Source organism: Mesocricetus auratus, unplaced genomic scaffold (assembly GCF_017639785.1).
Source record: "Mesocricetus auratus isolate SY011 unplaced genomic scaffold, BCM_Maur_2.0 Super-Scaffold_100676, whole genome shotgun sequence".
Lineage (NCBI taxonomy): Eukaryota > Metazoa > Chordata > Mammalia > Rodentia > Cricetidae > Mesocricetus > Mesocricetus auratus.
Genome location: NW_024429266.1, coordinates 180662967 through 180684257, shown reverse-complemented (window position 1 = coordinate 180684257; position 21291 = coordinate 180662967). Strand labels below are relative to the sequence as shown.

The 21291-nt window shown below is 47.1% G+C and overlaps 1 protein-coding gene and 1 long non-coding RNA gene across 3 annotated transcripts; both read left to right on the top strand.

Moving 5' to 3' along the window:
• The first annotated feature begins 620 nt into the window (after positions 1-620).
• Positions 621-1061, top strand: LOC101833401 (60S ribosomal protein L38-like). The gene is made up of 2 exons (XM_040737098.1): positions 621-707; positions 939-1061. Exons 1-2 carry the CDS (start codon positions 621-623, stop codon positions 1059-1061), a joined length of 210 nt encoding a protein of 69 aa, XP_040593032.1.
• Positions 1062-9349: 8288 nt separating this feature from the next.
• LOC121136598 lies at positions 9350-12637 on the top strand. 2 transcript variants are annotated; one of them, XR_005873635.1, is made up of 3 exons: positions 9350-9568; positions 11690-11742; positions 12423-12637. It is a non-coding gene; the product is annotated as an uncharacterized LOC121136598 (long non-coding RNA). The 2 variants fall into 2 exon arrangements; XR_005873636.1 differs by having other exon boundaries at positions 9350-9817.
• Positions 12638-21291: the final 8654 nt, after the last annotated feature.

Sequence of the window (21291 nt, the reverse complement as noted above, 5' to 3'; positions counted from 1 at the left end):
ACTTAGCAGGCAGATGTTCTCCTGGAACCTCCAGCTCACTCCTGCTTGCTCCAGAAAGCCCCATTCCTGTTTCTTGAAACCCAGCCCACTCAAAGAATCTCTGAACAAAGGGAAGGCACCAAAAAGCCCAGTTCTACATTCTTGGCTGCTACAGTAGCTCCTCCCCTGAAGCTGCCAGCAGCCCAAGTCCCTGCCCAAGCACTCCAGCTTTTGACCATACTTGGGCACAAACCCAACTTGTGGCAGACACGTCATCACCCCTTGCCTACAGGTTATATAATAAGCTTCTTGCTTTAGTTCAGTAATGTGACATCTCTAACCCGATCTCTGGGGCTGGAGGACTCACACGGGGGTTGCTTTACTTAAATAGACCTTTTCTTTTGCCTTTTCAGTTCAGCTTGATCTGGCTTACTGCATAGGGCAGAGAAACCTATTATCAAGGTACACAAAACCTATTAGTAGATACAGGCAGATCTCTGAGTTCAAGGCTATCCTGGTCTACAGAGAGAGTTCCAGGGCAGCCAGAGCTACATAGAGAAACCCTGTCTCAGAATAAAACAAAAGGTTCTCGTCCCTGTGAGTATTTTGGGTGTGGTCTCCAGTGCTGAGTGCCTGTTGACATGACTCAGAAAATTGAGGAAATCAAGGACTTTCTGCTCACAGCCCAGGGGAAGAATGCCAAATCTGTCAAGACCAAGAACAAGGATGCCCAGTGTTGGTGGCACACACCAACACATAGGAGGCAGAGGCAGGTGGATCTCTGTGAGTTCAAGGTCAGCCTGGTCTACAGAGTGAGTTCCAGGACAACAGCATCCAAAACAATACAGAGAAACCCTGTCTCAAAAAACCGAAGAAGAAGAAGAAGAAGAAGAAGAAGAAGAAGAAGAAGAAGAAGAAGAAGAAGAAGAAGAAGAAGAAGAAGAAGGAGGAAGAAGGAGAATGTGAAGTTCAAGGTTCGCTACAGCAGGTACCTTTACACCCTGGTCATCACAGACAGAGAGAAGACTGAGAAGTTGAAACAGTCCCTGCCCCCTGGTTTGGCAGTGAAGAGGCTGAATTGAACCAGACCTCTGCATTGACTACTAAAAACCCTAAAAAGTAAAAAAAAAAAAAAAAAAAAAATGGTTACTCTGACTGGGAATGAGGCTCAGTTAGCAGGATGCTTGCCTAGTGTCTTAGTCAGGATTCCATTGCTATGAAGAGACACCGTGACCAAGGTAACTCTTATGAAAGGGAGAATTAACTGGGGGCTGGCTTACAGTTTTCAGAGGCTCAGACCATTATCATCGTGGTGGGGGAAGCGTTGCAGCATGTAGACAGGCATCAGAGCAATAGCTGAGATTTTTTTTTTCTGTCTTCCCCCCTCCCAGACGTGGTCTCACTGTGTAACTCTGGCTGTCCTGAAACTCACTATGTAGAATATGGTAGTTTTGAACTCACAGAGATCTGCCTGCCTGTCTCTGCCTCCCCAGAGCTGGGATTAAAGGCATTTGAAACTACACCCAACTAAGTATCTGAGACCTTTACATCCTGGCCACAGGCCGAGAGAGAGAGAGAGAGAGAGAGAGAGAGAGAGAGAGAGAGAGAGAGAGAGAGAGAGAGAGAGAGAGAGAGAGAGAGACAGACAGACAGACAGACAGACAGACAGAGACAGATAGAGAGAGACAGAGACAGAGACAGACAGAGAGACAGAGAAAAGACAGACAGAGAGACAGACAGAGACAGAGACAGAGAAGCAGACAGACAGAGAGCATAAGCAGCAACTGGACCTGGCATTGGCTTTAAAAACATCAAAACTCTCCCCCAGGGACACATTTCCTTCAATAAGGTCACACCTCCATAACCTTCTCAAGCAGTACCGCTCCCTGATGACTAAGTATTCAAATACTTGCAGAACATTCTTATTCAAACCACTACTTGTAGTATGCACAAAGCCCTAGATTTGATCCTCAGCACTACATAAAACTGAGCATGGGTAGCAGAGGCCTGTAACCCTAGCACTCAGGAGGCAGAGGCAGAAGTCTGAAAAGTTTGAGATTATACTCAACTACATAGCAGATTTTTAAGCCAACCTATGGTAAGTAAGACCTGTAAAAGAGGCCACCATCTTCTAACATGGACAAGGTTCTGGGTTCCATCCTGGCACTACAAAAAGAAAACCTTAAAAAACAGACAAGTTGGGCTGGAAAGATGGCTCAGAGGTTAAGAGCACTGACTGTTCTTCCAGAGGACCTGAGTTCAATTCCCAGCAACCACATGGTGGCTCACAACCATCTATAATGAGACCTGGCACCCTCTTCTGACATGCAGGCAGAACAGTGTGTACATAATAGAAATCTTAAAAAAAAAACAGACAAGTTGGCACAGTGGTATATGCCTGGCACGGTGGTGATGCCTATAGTTCCAGCACATGAAAGGTAAGAAAAGAGGAGAATCAGGAATTCAATCCTCCCTACATAAGGCAGTCTGGGCTATTGAAAACTTGTCTCAGAACAAAATAAGACAAAACAAAAATCCCAACAACAATAAGAAAAGAAACCTGACAAACTAAACTTATCCAACATGTTAAAAAAACAAGAGCAAACACTGAAAAGTGTCCAAAGAGAACTCTGAGTAGGGAAAGCCTCTTGCTGCCTGAGTTCGATCCCTGGGACCCACATGGTGGAAGGAGAGATCTGACTCCCTCCAAGTTGTTGTCTGACTTCCACACCCGCTCTATGGTTTGTGCTCCTCCCCAAACAATAAATAAGTGTATGCAATAAAGTATAAAAAATGGTGGAGGGACTTCAAATATCCACCAATAAGGAAGTAAGTGAATTCAACACTTAGACTAAACAGTACTGTGATAATGTGAAGCAGTTAAACAAAAAGATAAGATCACACACTGAGAGATTAATGATTATATTAAAAGATTATATATATATATATATCTGGGCATGGTGGTAAACGTCTATAAATCCCAGACAAAGGAATCAGAAGGGCAAGGCTAGCCTCAGCTACATTTTGAGTTTAAGTTCAACCTAAAATATACAAGATTTTATCTCAAGAAAAAAAAGAGCCGGGCGTTGGTGGCGCACTCCTTTAATCCCAGCACTCGGGAGGCAGAGGCAGGTGGATCTCTGTGAGTTCGAGACCAGCCTGGACTACCAAGCGAGTTCCAGGACAGCCTCCAAAGCCACAGAGAAACCCTGTCTCGAAAAACCAAAAAAAAAAAAAAAAAAAAAAAAAAAAGAGAAACCATATGCCTAAAATATTGGCACACATTTGCAATCCCAGCACTTGGGAGGTAGAGACAGAGGAATACTGACTTTAAGGCTATTCTGGCTCTCAAAATGGAAACTAAAGAGTGGGCTGGGGACACAGCTGAGAGGCACAGGGCTTATCTAGAATTCAGGGCTCCTAAATTTCAATCCCTAGGACCTCAAGAAAATAAGAGTAAAAAGGAACAGTGGTAGAATCCCTCTCTTTTTTTTCTTTATGTGTATCAGTGCTTTGCCTGCAGGCATGATATGCACCACATGTATTCTTGGTGTCCAGAGAGGCTAGAAAAGTGTGTCATGTCCCTGGTTGTGAGCCACCATGTCGGTATTGGAAACCCATCCTCTCTACAAGAGCATCAGTGCTCTTATGGCTGAGTCGTCTCTCCAGTCCTAGAATTGAAGCTGTGACAACATGTCCTTTGCAGAGTAAAGGAATGCTTGAGAAATACACACTAGGCTATTTGCTGGGTGATGGGCTGGCCTGGGGCAAAGGGAAGGCAGGAAAAGGCCAACTGCAAAACTGATGGAGATGAGACCAGATTTGGCAAGGAGCCAGGCGTATGTTCCTTTTGGGGAGGAACTGCAAGCACCATGCTGCTGGCGGGGACAATACAAGACTTCTCTGGGGTCTCACTTAGCTTTTTGTTCTGTTATGTTCTTATGTCATTATGTTCTTATGTCATTATGTAGCCCAGGCTGGCTTTCCAACTTGTTGTCCTCCAATAGCATCTGCATTGAGGACACAGGTATATACAACCGTGTAAGGCTTTCAAGAGTCTTTTCAGGCAGGCTGACTGTCCAATCCACAGGGAAATAAAGGTTGCCCGCCAGTCCATGAAGTCAGTCACCGGGTATCAGGTGACATCTTGATGGCTGATTTGCTGTTAGATGCAATCTGGCTCTGGTTAATTCTGCTAATACCAGATTCTTAGAGTAGGCAGGGATTGGAGGTTGAAACTGGCCCTACTCTTTTTTTTTTTTTTTTTTTTTTTTTGATTTTTCGAGACAGGGTTTCTCTGTGGCTTTGGAAGCTGTCCTGGAACTAGCTCTTGTAGACCAGGCTGGCCTCGAACTCACAGAGATCTGCCTGCCTCTGCCAAGTGCTGGGATTAAAGGCATGCGCAACCAACGCCCAGCGAAACTGGCCCTACTTTTAACCCAGGCTGATCTAGAACTCACAGTAATCCTCCTGCCACCATCTCCCAAATCCTGGGATTACGGGCATGAACCTCCATGCTGGGCTTCCATTGTTTTCCACAGAGCCCTTTCCTGACTCCATTTGGCTACATCTTTTTCAAGCCTTCTGTGCCCATTTTCTTGCATTCTGGTGTCTTTCCTTTGTCCTGGTGTCTGTCTGTATGTTTAACACTGTCCACTCCATCGAACCATAAACATCCTCTGAGAGGGTGGATGTGTTTTATACCAATCAGCCTCATGACACCCTACTCAGCTAGTCCATTCCGAACCAAGAACCCCTCTATCCATCCCAACTTCGGCTCTTCGGAACTTGGTGTTCCTGGGTGGGGAGTCGTCAGGGATGCTCCGGAACAAAGGCTGGCGGGCGAATGCTGCTAGTGGCTGCTGTGATTCACCTCTCCTGCCTGACTCTCAGTGGGTGGGTGACACAAACCAAGACCCTGTCTCAGACCTTAGAGCCTTTGTTGGTTTGTTGATCCAGAGGGAGGGAGGGGGCAGGTGACTTGTCAGGCCAGGGATCCAATAAGGGATACTCCAAGGAGAGCGACAGTGCTCCTCAGCCTCCTCCCACTATTATGGGAGGTACACCTGAAATGCCCATGCCTGCTGAAGGCTACCTAGAAAAAGGCTCACCTCCCAGCACTCGGGAGGCAGAGGCAGAGGCAGGCGGATCTCTGTGAGTTCGAGGCCAGCCTGGTCTACAAAGCGAGTTCCAGGATGGCCTCTAAAACAATACAGAGAAACCCTGTCTCAAAAAACCAAAAGAAAAAAGAAAAAAAAAAAAGGCTCACCAAACTTTTTGTTGTTGTTGTTGTTGGGTTTTTTGAGACAGGGTTTCACTTTGTAGATTTGGAACCTGTCCTGGAAGTTGCTTTGTAGACCAGGCAGACCTCAGATTCACAGAGATCTGCCTGCCTCTACCTCCCAAGTGCTGGGAATAAAGGTGTGTGCCACCACCGCCCTGTGGTTCATCAAACTTTTAAGGTGAGTGATTGGTTGGTGCCCAGTGTCAGAGTTCCTCAGGTCTTCTGGCCCCAGATCAAAGGAACAATGCAGGCAGCAGATATCTGCCCCAAGTTGCTGGATACAGGTGACATCTCCCACCATGGCCCGTGTGGGAGTTAGTCTGGGGATACACTGTCTCACAGGGTGGATGGGAAGAAGGGATGGGAGCCCCAGCAGGGAGGAAGAGACAGAGCTTGAAATAGAGCCTCAGAGGGTGCTGAGATTAAATTCCTAAGGACTTGAGCACTGGTTCCTGGTAAATGGGGTGCTGCCCTCCTCTGGAAGGAGTTGGAGGTACCCCAGTATTCTCCATTCCCCTACCCTGCCTGGGGGGGCATTTACTATCTTTCCTTAGTAAAATGGGAGAGTACTTTGCTCTTATAAACTTCAAACTAGGGCTGGGGTGTAGCTTATTTCCAGAGTACTGACTAGCGTGCACACAGCCCTGGGTCTGATCTCTAGCCCAGCGTAAAATGGGTGTGATAGTGCACACCTGCAGTCCCAGGAGTTCAAAGGAATCCTCCCTTTATTAGTCAGAGTGTTGTCTAGAGAAACTAATGGGATACACACACACACACACACACTCACACACATACACACACACACACACACACACACACACACACACACACACGAATTACTAAGTCAGCAGAGAGTTAGTCCTGCAGGCTGGTTCCTCTGTGGTCAGAGTAGTCTCGCAATGAGTGTCTCTCACAGGGTGGGTATAGCAGAGAACGGGGGTGTCATAGAAGTATCCAGTTGTTGGTCAGTTATAAGGCTGGGTACCTCAGTAATCCCACTGTCATAAAAAGCCTGGAAGTTTCCCATAGAGTTCCTGGTCTCTAGGCCACGAAGAAAGCTTGGAGACATTGGTTCTGATTTCAGTGAAGGGAACAGCTGTAGATGGATTTTTCTTTGGGCCGCCAGTTCACAAAAAATTACTCAGATACTTATTATTAATTACAAAAGCTCAGACTAAGCCGGGCGTTGGTGGCGCATGCCTTTAATCCCAGCACTCGGGAGGCAGAGGCAGGCGGATCTCTGTAAGTTCGAGACCAGCCTGGACTACCAAGCAAGTTCCAGGATAGCCTCCAAAGGCACAGAGAAACCCTGTCTCGAAAAACCAAAAAAAAAAAAAAAAAAAGCTCAGACTATAGCTTGGGCTTGTCTACTAGCTCTTAAAACTTTCTATTCCTTCCTTCCTTCCTTTCTCTCTTTCTTTCTTTTTTTTTTTTTTTTTTTTTTTTGAGACATGGTTTCTATGTGTAGTCCTAGCTATCCTGGAACTCACTCTGTAGACTAGCCTGTCCTCAAACTCACAGAGATCTGCCTGTCTTTGCCTCCTGAGTGCTGGGATTAAAGGAGTGTACCACCACCATCCAGCTTTAGTTCTTATAATTTAAACTGATCCATTTATATTAATCTTCGCTTCCCCTTGTGACTTCTTACCTCTCTTCCATGATGAACCTCCTGTTTCCTCTCTAAGTCCTCTGGCATCTTTCCCAGGCCTAGATTCATCTCCTCAGCTTCTCTCTGTATCCGGAAGTCCCGCCTAACCTTGTCCTGCCTAGCTATTGACTATTTAGCTCTTTATTAAACCAATCAGAAGGCGTCTCGGCAAAGACACATCTTAACAGTGTGCAAAAAGATTATTCCACAGCAGCAGCAGCAGCAGCAGCAGCAGCAGCAGCAGCAGCAGCAGCAGCAGCAGGGCAGATCAACCTGTCAGCAAGAGGGGAGGCCAAGTCAGCCCTTCTTAGCTCCCTGAAGGTACAACCCACTGCCAGCCAGGCAGCCAGCACAGTTATGCGGGTGAGGGGTCTAGTTTGTGGCAAGTTGACATTGCAACCAGCCACAATACGCAGCTATACAGGGAGGCCAGCCCAGGATATATGAAACCATGTCTCAAAAACAAATAAATACAATCTAAAAACTTCAGATCACATCATTTGGGGCTCAATGGCAGGAAAGTGCTTAACATGCACAGGTTCTGAATTTCATCCCCAAAATAAATAAATCAACAAATACACAAAGCGTGAATCCCAGCACTGTTGGATAAATCAGACCCAAGTAAGGCTGCTTTTTAAGAAATGTTCATTTTTGCCGGGTGTTGGTGGCACACGCCTTTAATCCCAGCACTCGGGAGGCAGAGGCAGGTGGATCTCTGTGAGTTCGAGGCCAGCCTGGTCTACAGAGCGAGTTCTAGGACAGACTCCAAAACAATACAGAGAAACCCTGTCTCGAAAAACCAAAAACAAACAAACAAAAAGAAATGCACATTTTTTTCTTCTGAGAAAACCCTGGCCACTGGAAAAGTAGGGAAGCAAAAACACCGAGACTTTAGGCCGGAGGTCATGGAGTTCAGAGGACATGGCCTCCCCAGGAGGGAGGCAGCCACTCCCTGGAGTTCTTGGATGACATTCTGACTCTAAGCCCTCAGTCTCCCTTCTGGCACCCTTCCTTCTGCTGGTGTACTGCTGACATCCGGGATGCCCTCCTGGCTCTGGGCTGGCATGGCTGTGGTGTCCAGACATTAACAAACTAACCAGCCAGGACATGAGCTACAGCCTGGTGGTATGGTCTGCTTTGCCATTGACTAGCCATTCCGCACCCTATTGATCCTCAGTTTACTCTTTTGTGTCCTGAGACCACAACAGGTAATTAAAAGAAATGTTTTTGTTTTCTTTTTTGAGACAGGGTTTCTCTGTGTATCGCTGGCTGTCCTGGAACTCAGTGTGCAGACCATGCTGGCTTTAAACTCATAGTGATCCGCCTGCCTCTGCCACTGGAACTAAAGGCGTGCACCACCACTGCCCAGACTTTCGTTTGTTGTTTTTTTTTTTGAACCAGGGTCTCACTGTATAGTTCCAGGTTGGCCTCAGATTTTTGTATACATTCCCACCTCTGCCTGCTCAGTGTTGGGATTACAGATAAGGGACTCCATGCCTGTCTGTGACAAGTAACTTAATAACCAGTGAAATAATCTATTTTTTTGTTTTGCTTTTTGGGTTTTTTGAGACAGGGTTTCTTGGTGTAGCTCTGGCTGTCCTGGAACTCACTCTGTCCACCAGGCTGGGCTCAAACTCACAGAGATCCTCCTGCTTCTGCCTCCTGAGTGCTGGGATTAAAAGTGTGTGCTCAATTCCCAGCAACCACATGGTGGCTCACAACCGTGTATTGTGGAATCTGATGCCCTCTTCTGGCATAAAGGTATACATGCAGATAGAGTACTCATATACGTTAAATGAGTAAATCTTAAAAAACAAAACTGATGTAAGTCATATCAGCCTGCCAAGAGATTAATATTACTGTCCCTATTTTTGCAGCTAAGGAAATTGGGGCTCAAAATAAGAGTAGAGGCAAGCATGGTGATATGTACCCATAATCCCAGGAGGGTAATGGGTTCGTGTCTTTGTTATATGACAAGCTCAAGGCCAACGTGGGCTTTGCAGTGGAATTGCTGGGTTTTAGACTCCCATGTCTTTATACAAATCCCATTTCATTCACACCTAGACACTGGGATTTATCCTGTACCACAGCTGAAGCAGAAGCCTCTCAAATGGGTCAGGCACACGCAGCATTGTAGGAAGCCAGCACACAATTGCTGAATTCTACTCCAGGAAGTCACTCTGGGTGCCATCTTAGAGGAGGCCCAGCTTGCCTTTAGGAGATGAGGCCAATTTATGGGTGACAGTTGGGTGCTGACTGGGAATGGGAGACCCACCATCTGGCTCCCAAGGCACATGCATCTAAGTGTACAGCTTTGGTTTTATCAGGGATGGGGTTCAAATAGTCTAAGTGGTTACTGAGGGTGGTAACCTCTTTCCCAGGAAAGGGAGGGGGTGGGTTGGTGAAGCTGCTTAATTGAGATGGGAGGGTGGCCAGGGACTTCCAAGCTTTTAGATCCGGTGGTGATGTTCCGTAAACAAGCGCAACCTCAGCTCCCTGGAGGGCCTGGGAGCAAATGGGTGCATCTCGGCCTCCCTCCCAGCAGCTGCTCGCACAACCCGGCCGCCTCCAGCGGGCGAGCTCAACGGCCTCCCCACCCCCAGCTCAGCCTCAGGAAGTGGGGCCACTGAGAGTATCCTCTCGCCTCCCCTCCTGCCGTGAGTGCCCTCTGTGAGGGAGCATTTCCTGGCCTAATTAAGCTGGGTAATGAGTAGCTAAGAAAAGGGGATGAAAGCCCTAGGCGGCTTAGAGCTGGGACAGTTTATGACAGGGGTGTCTGCAGCTGGTGACGGTCGTAGAGAAGTTATTTCTCCTAAACCTGGGAAGTTACATGCTATTTCCTCAGCAGAGTGAGCCCCAGAGTGGAGCAGAGGGATTACTCTGTCCTAAGGGGACCTGCTTGGAGGGTGAGGATTAGGGTTTGCCCCAGGCTCTGGGGCTGGGGAGGAACCAAGCCAAGCTCGGGAGCAGCACAAGTCACCTGGGGCTAATGACCTTAGTTTAGCCCAAGGCTGGGCCGTCCTCGGCGACCAGGAGTGCCTCCCCGGGGTGTTGTTTTTCATTTGAATGATAGGACTGTGCTCAGAGGCCATTTCCTAAGGCCTCTTCCAGCTGAGAGTGAGGAAATCTGAGCTCTGTCCCTCCTCCCCTCTGTCCCTCCTCCCCTCTGTCCTCCTTTAAAGGTGCTAAAAGTTGAATACCAGAAAATATCAGGTGCCACAGCAGCCAGGAGTTAGGGGAGAGAGAGCTGGTGTAGACAGCCCCACCCAAGAGATGGAGGCCGGACTGCGGAAGCTCTGGATCCCAGGGCAACTTCTCAAGACTCTAACCCTGAGGTTGTCTGATGCCCCACTGTAGGGGAGAGTTGAGTCCCACACAGCCGCACACTGTACCCCAGATTCTCCTATTGTGCCCGTGTCTGTCCTACTGTCTGTTCTTCATCTTCTTAAATTTAATTTTTTTGTTTTTGAGAAGGCTTTCTCTGTAGCTTTGGAGCCTGGCCTGGAATTTGCTCTGTACACCAAGCTGGCCTCGAACTCACAGAGATCCACCTGTCTCTGCGTCCTAAGTGCTGCGATTAAAGGCTTGGACCACCACCTCCTGGTTTGCTCTTCATTTTTAAGAAATTACTTTGTGCCAGGTGTGGCGGCACGTGCCTGTAATCCCAGGGTTTGGAGTTCAAGGCCAGCCTTGTAACATAGCAAACTGAAGTCAACCCTGACCTATCGGAAACAAAGGAACAAAAGCCCAGACCACTTGGTTACAAACCCACTACCACAGCACTGGCTGCTCCTCTAGAGGACCTAGGTTCGATTCTCAGCACCTGTATGGTGTCTCATAGCCCTCTGTAACTCCAGTCCTGGGGGATCTGATGCCTTCTTTTGGCCTCTGTAGGCACCAGGCATGCACATGGTTCATGGATTTACATGCAGGCAAACAACTCATATACAACAAATTACAGCAACAACAGTAATAATAAATATTAAACCAAATCAACCAGACAACAATAAAGTAGAAAGAAATTGCTTTGCTTCATACTCATGTCTTAGTTGGCAGGAGTGGGTGGAGTAGAGATTGGGCCCAGTCTGCCACTCAGCCCCTGACTGAAGTTAGAAATCAAATGGCCCTACTCATTATCTTCTCCTCTTCAAAAGGAGGGCATTGGGGTGTATAGTTCTCACGTTATGAATCCACTGCCTCCACTGAGGCAAAATTAGGACAGATATTTCACTGACCTTTCAAATAAGGTCCTCACTGGGTATGTCCTGGTCCTACCAGAGTAGCATTTTTCTAGTTACCCTGTAGTGTAGAGTTGAACCCATTTACTGCAGCTGGTGGGAGGGCTGTTTGTCATGATCCTGTGACCAACTATATTCCTTTTTTTCTTTTCTGAGACAGGATTTCTCTGTGTAGCCCTGGCTGCCCTGGAACTCACTCTGTAGACCAGGCTGCCTCAAACTCAGAGATCTGTCTTCCTCTGCCTCCTGAGTGCTGGGACTAAAGGTGTGCGCCACCCCCTCCTGACTTTTTATAATTTTCTAAATAAGACCTATTTTAGGCCATGTTTTCTGAGCCCCCATTCTTCCATTGAATTCTTTTGTTGCTGTTTTTTTATAAAAGGTTTTAGCTCTTCCCAACTGAACTAATTTTCTTTCCTTCTTTCTTCTTTCCTTCGGGGGCAAGGGCCCCACTGTGTAACACTGGCCAGCCTGGACTTCATTATGTAGACCAGGCTGACCTCAGACTCACAGGGATCCTCTTGCTTCTGTTGTTACCAGGCCTGACACACCACTGAACTCTTGGTGGCTGGAAGGACATGGAACTGATGAAGGTATCTGTCTCTTTCCAACAACCTCTTCTTTACCTCCCTAGTCCTTCCCCTCTGCTCTTGCTTAGTGATGACAGGGTCTTTTTGAATTCTTCCTCAGGCCATAGAATCTGCAAAGCAGGAGGAGTCTTGGTGTTCAGATGCCTGACCAGAGAGGGTTCACTTAGGCAGCCCAGCTTGGCAAGGACAGCCAGGGCACCCTCTGCTCTCAGAGTCCTTGCAGAGTCCTGGTGACCAGACTAGAGAAAAACCAAGGGCCAGCCTGAAAGCTCCAACTCTGACCCTGGTTACCTTCCAGTTGGGTAGCCCAGCTCAGGGACATGGCATTCTCTTTAGTGTTGCTGCAGCTGGGCGCCCAGGGAGCCTAGGCATTCTGAATGTGTAACCCTGCTAAAAAGGAGAACCTCAAGGAAGCTAGGAGCTTCCCAGGCGTGGACTGGGGCCACTGAAACCGGATACCCTGTCAGGAGAGGCCTTTCACTGAGGAGCAAGGAGGAGGAGGACAGGAAGGAGGAAGAAAATGGAGGAGGAAGAGGAACATTGGAGAGATAGCTGGCTCACTGGTTAAGAGCGCTCACTGTGCTGCTGTAGTAGCAGACCCCTGTTCGATTCCCAGAGCAGCCCTGGAGGCTAGTGACAGCTCTTAGAAGCCATTTCTTGTTTCTCATTTGCTCTGATACCAGGTGGTGTTGCACATCTGTTCTCAGGGGGACTGCTGCAAGTTGGAGAGTGGCTTGGAGTACACACTGGAACAAAATAAGCCTGACACCTTGAGTTTGGTCCCTGGGACCCACGTGGCAGAAGGAGAGCACTGGCCCCTGGAAGTTGTCCTATGACCTTCATTCATGCCCCATGGAATCCTCCTCTGCCCTTAAGTCTAATAAAAAATTTAATTGGAAGCAACAGGAACAGAGGCCTCAGCCAGTCATCTCTGCTCACAAGGAGCCTCTGCCTTTTCCCTGGAGGAGCCCAGTCTCCCTTCTCTCCCAGCCCTCTGAGTAAAGAGGTCAGGTAATACTGTGAAAAAAAAAAGTGTTCAGGGCAGAGAGATGGCTCAGTAGACAAAAGCACTGGCCTTTGTCTGAGGACCAGACCTCAGTCCCTGTCCTGTTGTCCCTGCACCCTTCTCCCTGCTAAGCACAAGGTAAAAGAATACAGGCTCCAGAATGTTGTTCTTTGACCTCCATACAAAAGACTGGTGGTGGTGGCACATGCCTTTGATCCCAGGACTTGAGGCAGAGGCAGAGGCAGAGGCAGAGGCAGAGGCAGAGGCAGAGGATCTCTGAGTTCAAGGCCAACCTGGTCTATGAGAGTTAGTTGCACCGGGCATTGGTGGCACACACACTTGGGAGGCAGAGGCAGGTGGATCCCTGTGAGTTGGAGACCAGCCTGGTCTACAAGAGCTAGGTACAGGACAGCCTCCAAAGCCACAGAGAAACCCCGTCTCAACACCACCACCACCACCTGTGCCCTGCAAAAAGAGCTAGTTCCAGGACAGCTATTGCTACACAGAGAAACCCTGTCTGGAAAAACCCGAGAAGAAAGGAGGGGGCGGGAGAGAAGTGCATGATGATTTCCAACACTCAGATGAAAAAACGTTCTTTCTGCTTGTCTGTCAGCAGACATCCGCCGAATGTCTGACAGAGCAATGGCATGGTATAGCGCCACACGAATGGTCAGAAAGGAAAAGGATCCTACATGAGAATCATCCCCAATTTATACAGACCATTGTCATTGCTCAGCTAAAAGGAACAGACCAAGGCTAAACTCACAGCAGTTCAGGAAGGCTGCTTGGTGACCAGCTCTGCCAAAGAACCAAAGATAGCAAATACTCTGTCCTTGAGGTACAGTTTGCCATCTGCCGTGGAGACAAGGCTGTGAGCCAAACCAACTCGTGAACAAGGTCCAAAAGAATTCCAGTAAATGACTCAAGTGCAATGGCAGCATGTGGGAGTCAAAGCAGGAGGCCCTTCAGCTTTAGGCCAGACTGGGCTACATAGAAATTTCACCTCAAACAAGAACCCGTTTATAGACCATGTTGGTTTATGCCTGTTATCCCAACTCTCGGGAGCCTGAGGAAGGAGGGGTACTGCTAGTTTGAGACCAGCCCAGGGCTACAGGGTGAGAGTTTAACTCTCAAAACAAAAGAGAGCCCGTCAAGATGACTTAGTGGATATAGACACCTGCCTGTCTGCCAAGCCTGAGACCATGAGTAGTTTGATCCAATGGATCCACATGGGGGAAGGAAAGAACCAGCTCTCTCTCTCTCTCTCTCTCTTATTTATTTATTTATTTATTTATTTATTTATTTATTTATTTTTTGGTTTTTTGAGACAGGGTTTCTCTATGGCTTTGGAGGCTGTCCTGGAACTAGCTCTTGTAGACCAGGCTGGCCTCGAACTCACAGAGATCCACCTGCCTCTGCCTCCCAAGTGCGGGGATTAAAGGCGTGCGCCACCAATGCCCGGCTCTCTCTCTCTCTTATTAAAAATCTTGTTTTGTTTTGTTTTTGAGACAGGGTCTTTCCATGTAGCCTTGGCTGTCCTGGAACTCGATCTGTAGGCCAGGCTGGCCTCAAATTCACAGAAATCCACCTGCCTCTGCCTTCTGAGTGCTGGGATTAAAGGCATGCACCACCAACGCCTGGTGAGAAACCATGTCTTTTTTTTTTTTTTTTTTTTTTTTTGGCTTTTCGAGACAGGGTTTCTCTGTGGCTTTGGAGGCTGTCCTGGAACTCACTTTGTAGACCAGGCTGGACTCGAACTCACAGAGATCCGCCTGCCTCTGCCTCCCGAGTGCTGGGATTAAAGGCGTGAGCCACCAAAACCCGGCGAGAAACCATGTCTTGAAAAACCAAAAAAAAAAAAAAGAAGAATGTGTCACCACACCTGACAGAAACAACTCTTACAAGTTGTTCCCTCACCTCCACTCTAGTGAAGTGTATGTGCATCCACCCAAATATTTACACAGGTGGTGCACCCCTGTAAATAAACAACACACCCAAAACAATACTAATAAAAAATAAAGACAAGAATTCAAATGTGTGGTGTACTTCATTGGCTATGTAGTCAATCAATCTATCTACCCATCTGTCTATCTTAGTTACTTTTGTATTACTGTGATAAAACACCATGGCCAAGGCATTTTATAATAGGAAGAATTTTGGGGGGCTTAAGTTTCCAGAGGGTTGAGTCCATGACCTGTTGGGAATGGTGGCACACATCCTTTAATCTCAGAATCTGGGATGCGGAGGCAGATTTCTGTGAATTTGACAATCAATAATTCCGGGACAGTCAGAACTATATAGTGAGATCCTGTAAGAGAAAGAAAGAGTCCATGCCTTGAGTTTGATGTCATTTATCAAAACATGGAATTGTGGCAGGCATAATGACTGACTGGGGCAACAAGCAGAGAGCTCATATCTTAAAATCAAGTGGGAGTCGAGTAGGGGTGGCTCATACCTTTAATTCCAGCACTCTGGAGGCAGAAGCAAGGGGAAATCTTTGTGGGTTCAAGGCTAGCCTGGTCTACAGAGCTATTTCCAGGACAGTCAAGCTATACAGAGAAACCCTGTGTCAAAAAAAAAAAAAAAAACTAAAAAGATTAGGAATGGCACATGGCTTTTGAAACCTCAAAGCCCACCTCCACTGACATATCTCACTGATGTACACCTCCCAAACCTCCAGCTGGAGGCCAAGTATTCAAACACCTTTGCCTATGAGGACACTCTAATCCAAGTCACCACACTGTCTGCCATCTGTCTCTGCTGTGGATGGAACCCAGGGCGCCAGCCAGGCTCTGAAACCATCTCCAGCCACGTTTGTGACTCCCTAATGAATGAGCTCACAGCCGCTGAGTGTGCACACTGATGCTGGTACAGCTAGCCTAGCAGTTGGTCCTGGTGTAATCTGGGGAGAAGGCTTCTTTCCCATCAAATACTCCCCAACGCTGTTCTTCAAGTCAGTTTACTGAGCGGCCCTTGTGTGCCAGGCACAGAACAAGAGGAACAAGAGGCTCTTCCCCTCCTCCTCCTGACCCAGCGGTCCTTAAGGGCCAATCTCCATTCTCACCGAACACATTTAAGGTGTTTTTTTTTGTTTTGTTTTGTTGTTGTTTTGTTTTTTTTTGTTTTTCGAGACAGGGTTTCTCTGTGGCTTTGGAGGCTGTCCTGGAACTCACTCTGTAGACCAGGCTGGCCTCGAACTCACAGAGACCCGCCTGCCTCTGCCTCCCGAGTGCTGGGATTAAAGGCGTGCGCCACCAACGCCCGGCCCACATTTAAATTTTACAGTGTATTCATTTGCACAAAATTTGTAGTAAGATCACCGGGCGTTGGTGGTGCACGCCTTTAATCCCAGCACTCGGGAGGCAGAGGCAGGCAGATCTCTATGAGTTCGATACCAGCCTGGTCTACAGAGTGAGTTCCAGGACAGCCTCCAAAACAATACAGAGAAACCCTGTCTCGAAAAACAAAAAAACAAAACAACAACAACAACAAAAAAAGTTGTGAAGGAAGTAGGGGCTGAAAGCCAGATTTCAGGACTGCACTGCAATACTGGAGATTAAAAGGTGGCTCTGGGTTGCTTGGTGATTCCCTCAAAATGGGAAATAACGTGTCCAATAAAGAGGAAGCATTTCCTGTACAATCTCCCTTCCGGAACTAACATTCAGGCTTGTGTCTCACCGTGGTCTCTGTCACTCAGCTTTGCCTGTTTGGTTCTGGACAAGCAGAGTGCTAAACTGCCTTGCAGGTGTGTCGTCCTGTCCCCCTTCCCCCATCTGACTGTTCTGACTCCTTCTTATGGGACTGTACACCAATGACCCTGTTTCAAGAGTCAGCATAATAAGCCAGAGATGCAATTTTGTTGGTAGCATGCTTATCCAGCATGCACTAAGGCCAGGGTTAATCTCCAATGATTCATGGGAACTCTGGGTCTCCTGTTGGGGTTACTAGTCTTATTAATAAAAGAATTTAAGAATGAGCCAGGCAGTGGTGGCGCACACCTTTAATCCCAGCACTCGGGAGTCAGAGACAGGCGGATCTCTGTGAGTTCAGGACCAACAAGAGTGAGTTCCAGGACAGCTTCCAAAGCTACAGAGAAACAACCCCCCCCCAAAAAAAAGAATGAACACAAACAGCAGTTCAAGGACAAAGAATAGACTCTAACAGAAGCTCAAGCACAATTTTATTAGCGTTTAAAAGAAAACTCCAGGGCAGGCAACCTATAAATCTCAGCAGCTGCCCAGAGGAGAATGGAGGAGAGAATGAAAACACGAAACAAAACTCTGCCATTTAAGCTGGCATGGCAGACAAACAGCCACACGGTGCAGGAATGCTTCAGAAAGAGCTGAAAAAGTCCAAATATCGGGGAAACCAAAAGTGTTGAGCAAAGCATGCTCAAGGAAGAGTGGAAAGAAGAAAAGGAGAAATTATGGCCTTCTGAATAATTAAGAAAAGCAGGCATATTATGAAGCGGTATGGTGATGGCCTGGTAAGCCGCTGTGCTAGGGAGGGATTCTGGGAATAAAAGTACAGTATCTGATTGAAGGACTAATTATTCTGCCCATCTGCTTATCATGGCTTAGGAGTCCAGCTTCTTAGGTGGTCCCTGGAGTCAACCCAACTGGAATGTTCATACTCTGCCCAGGCAAAAGACTCTGTTCTCTGGACCAGGAGTTTTCTCTTAACAGGGTTTTACTGTTCACAGAAGCACTTGGGAAATGGAAGCAGCAAGATAAAAAGTTCAACATCATCTTCAGCTACGGAGTTCCAGGCCAGTCTGGGGTACCTGAGACCCCGCCTTAGCTACTTTTAGGAGGCCAAGGTAAAAATTGCAGGTTCAAGGTCTGCCTGGGATACAGAGTGAGTTCAAGGCCAGCCTGGCAATTTAGTGGGATGCTGTCCATCTCAAAGGAAAAAGGAAAAAGAAAGCTGGTATATATAGCTCAGTGGTAGAGTACTTGTATAGGGCATGTGAGGCCTTGGGTACAATCCCCAGTACTATAAATAAACAAACAAACAAGCAAACAAGTCATCATAGCAGTTGCTGGCTCTGACAGACTTCCCATCATCTTCCCTAGGAGTTGACAGGCTGGTCTAGTGCTGAACCTGCCCCCTCCTCTATGGTGCTCTTTGACTTAGCCCAGTTAGGAGCGTCCAACAAATGTTTGCTGCCCATGTGCTTATGTTGCATCGAATGAGGTGCCAAGCACCAAGCTATCTGTTGTACCCACATCGTCGTACTTCATTCTTACAGTAACTGGGTTGCTGTCACTGTGACTACTTTGCAGATGGAGGAACTGAGATGAATTGACCCGGTAACACCCAAGGGCTCCTTGAGAGAAGCCAGCAATCAGCACCCGCTCTGTCAGCCTCTGGAGCTAGTGGCGATGATCAGACACTTTTCTTTTCCATTTTACTGGATTGTGAGTCCTTGACGGGAAGGGAGAAAGGTCTTTCTTTTATGTGTATGTGTGTAGTGAGCATTATGTAGTGTGCATGTATATGTGCTTACATGTGTGTGGGTGCATGAGCACATGTGGGTGCCTGTGTGTGGGTGCATGAGCACATGTGGGTGCCTGTGTGTGGGTGCATGAGCACATGTGGGTGCCTGTGTGTGGAGCCCTTTAGGAATCTTCTTTGGTTGCTTTCTACTCCGTTTACCAAGGCTGTGTCCCCTGCTTGTACAGTGTAGTTTTCCCCGCCAGTTGCCTGAGCCCTGCCATGCTGTCTGAACCCCCAAATAACACACAGGACACTATATTAATTATAAAGCTGTTGGCCGTTTTCTTGGTTTCTTACTGGCTATCTCTGATTCAAGTATTTAACCCATAATTGTTAATCTAAGTATTTCTCTTACTGGAGAAAAGGGTCTGGACCTCTTACTCTGGCGGTCTACATGGTGTCTGACTCTGCCTCTCTTTCCCAGAATCTTCCTTGACTCCTAGTCTCACCTATCTTGCTTCTCTATTAGCCAACAGTGCTTTATTCAACAACCAATATAGAGACAGATTTACAGAATGATATCTCCCATCACTTGCTGGACTTGGAGAGTACTGATCTGGTTAGTTTACCTAGCTTGCTGGCCCTTGAGGTCCCTTGTCTCTGCCTCCCTAGCACTGGGATCACAGGCAGGACACCATAGCCACCTAGATTTTAAAGGGTTCTGGGTATCCAAACTTTTGGCCTTCATACATGGCTTTATCCAATAAAAATGGGTGAATGGGTGGCGCTTACTGCAAGTGCATTTTCTAGGGTTTCATCCTAGTCCTACCAGAGGGAGATAGAGGGAGAGGGGAGGAAGGGAGAGAAAGGAAGGGGAGGGGAAACAAGAGAGGGTGTGAACTTGCATCTGGACCTTAGAACTCATCTGCTCCAACATTCCATGTTCCATAGCTGGAGAGACAATTGCAGTAGGACTAAGCCACTGGTCTCAAGGTCAAGGTCATAGCTCTCATTCCAATCAAGCAAGGCCAAGAACAGATCCGAGACTAGCTACTTGGAATCATTTTTCCAATCCATCTAAAAAAACCTACCTCTACAGAGACAGAAAGTCTAGAACTGAAGCTCTTCCACCAAGACAGCACCCTCTAGTGGCAGGCAGATGTGATTGCTATCAGCCTCTGCTGTCCAATCAACCTGCCCTAACAACAGGCCTGGTGTCCTGGCTAATTTTTTTCTTTTTATCAACTTGACCAAACTAGAGTCATTTGGGAAGAGGGACTCTCAGTTGAGAAAATCCCTCCATCAGACTGGCCTATAGCTGTTGGCTTTTTTTTTTTTTTGGATTGATGATTTATAAGGGAATATGGGACGATCAAGGCCACTATGGGCAGTGTCACCCCTAGGCAGAGTGGTTCACGGCTCCTGAGCAAGCCGTGAGGAGCAAGCCAGTAAGCAACACTTTTCTATGGCCTCTGCATCAGCTCCTTCTTCCAGGTTCCTGCCCTAATTTCCCTTCATGATGCACTACACACCAAAAGCTGAGATAAACTTTTTCCTCCCCAAGTTGCTTTTGGTCATAATGTTTCCTCACAGCTGTAGAAATCTAAGACACTTGATCTCTATCTTTCCTGGTCTCCATCCATTTTATGTATGTATTCGTTTATTTACATGTTCATTATTTATGCATTTATGTTGGGAATGGAACCCAAGGCCTCTTTCATGTTAACCATATGCACATACCCAATTCCCTCTCTCATTTAGAAGAAAAGTACTGGAGCATGCCAACCTTTCTATTGTGTAGTGGCATCCTGCTTTGAACACAGCCTTGGTTTCAACTCCTCAGAGGGGGGTAGCTTTTGCTGTACAGTGGTTCTTCAGCAGGGCCTGATAAGGCAGGCCTGTAATTCCAGCTACTAAGGAAATCTAGGAAGACTGGCCTGATTTCCGAGGTGAGTTCAAGGCCAGCCTGGGCAATTTAGTGTGATCCTACCTCAAAACAAAAAGGTAAACTGGGTAGTGGTGACACACACCTTTAATCCCAACACTTGGGAGGCAGAAGCCAGCCTGGTCTGCAGATCTAGTTCCAGGACAGGCTCCAAACCTACCGAGAAACCCTGTCTCGAAAAATAAAAAAACCAAAACAACAAGTAAACTGTATCTTAGCCCAAGAATTGTAGTTTATGTATATTTACTTTGCCTTCTTACTTAATTTTACCTGAAAAATGAAGACTAGCTGGGGAGCTGGAGAGATGGCAGAGCAGTTAAGAATACTGTTCTTGCAGGGAACCTGGGTTTGGTTCCCAATACAACATGATGTCTTACAACCTTCCATTGTAACTCCAGTTCTCTAGTTCTAGAGGATCCAATTCCCTCTTCTGAGCTCAGTGGGCACTAGGCAAGTATGTAGTGCAGACATAAATATAGGCAAAACACTCATAACATGTTTTAAAAAATAGCTAGGCACTCGGGCTCAAAAGCAGGAGGATTTCTGTGTGTTTAGTTTAAGGCTAGCCTGGTCTGTAGGGAGAGTTGCAAGCCAGCCTAGTGAAAAACCCTGTCTAAAAAAAAAAAAAGCTCAGCAGTGGTGATGCATGACCTTTAATCCCAGCACTTGGGAGAGAGGTAGGTGGATCTTTGAGTTACAGGCCAGCCTGGTCTACAGAGTGAGTTCTAAGACAGCTAAGGCTACACAGAGAAACCCTGCCAAAAACAAATATACAACAAAAGGACTATCTAAATTGTGAAATTGTGAGGGAGATCCTTTTTGCTTTTTTTTTTTAATTATTTATTTATTACGTACACAGTAGTCTACTTGCATGTATGTCTGCATGCCAGAAGAGGGAACCAGATTTCATTATAGATGGCTGTGAGCCACCATGTGGTTGCTGGAATTTGAACTCAGGACCTTTGGAAGAGCAAGCAGTGCTCTTAACCGCTGAGCCATCTCTCCAGCCCTTTTTTTGGTTTTTCGAGACAGGGTTTCTCTGTAGCTTTTGGAGGCTGTCCTGGAACCCACTTTGTAACCAGGGTGGCCTCGAACTCACAGAGATCCGCCTGCCTCTGCCTCCCGTCCTTTTTGCTTTTAAGAATGTTTTTTATTAATCAGT

What these genes read in the sequence shown, in the direction of transcription:
- LOC101833401 (XM_040737098.1), top strand. Translation starts at nt 621, where the DNA reads ATGACTCAGAAAATTGAGGAAATCAAGGACTTTCTGCTCACAGCCCAG. An exon ending in TCAAGACCAAGAACAAGGAT is followed by an intron (nt 708 to 938) that starts GCCCAGTGTTGG and finishes AGGAAGAAGGAG; the next exon opens with AATGTGAAGTTCAAGGTTCG.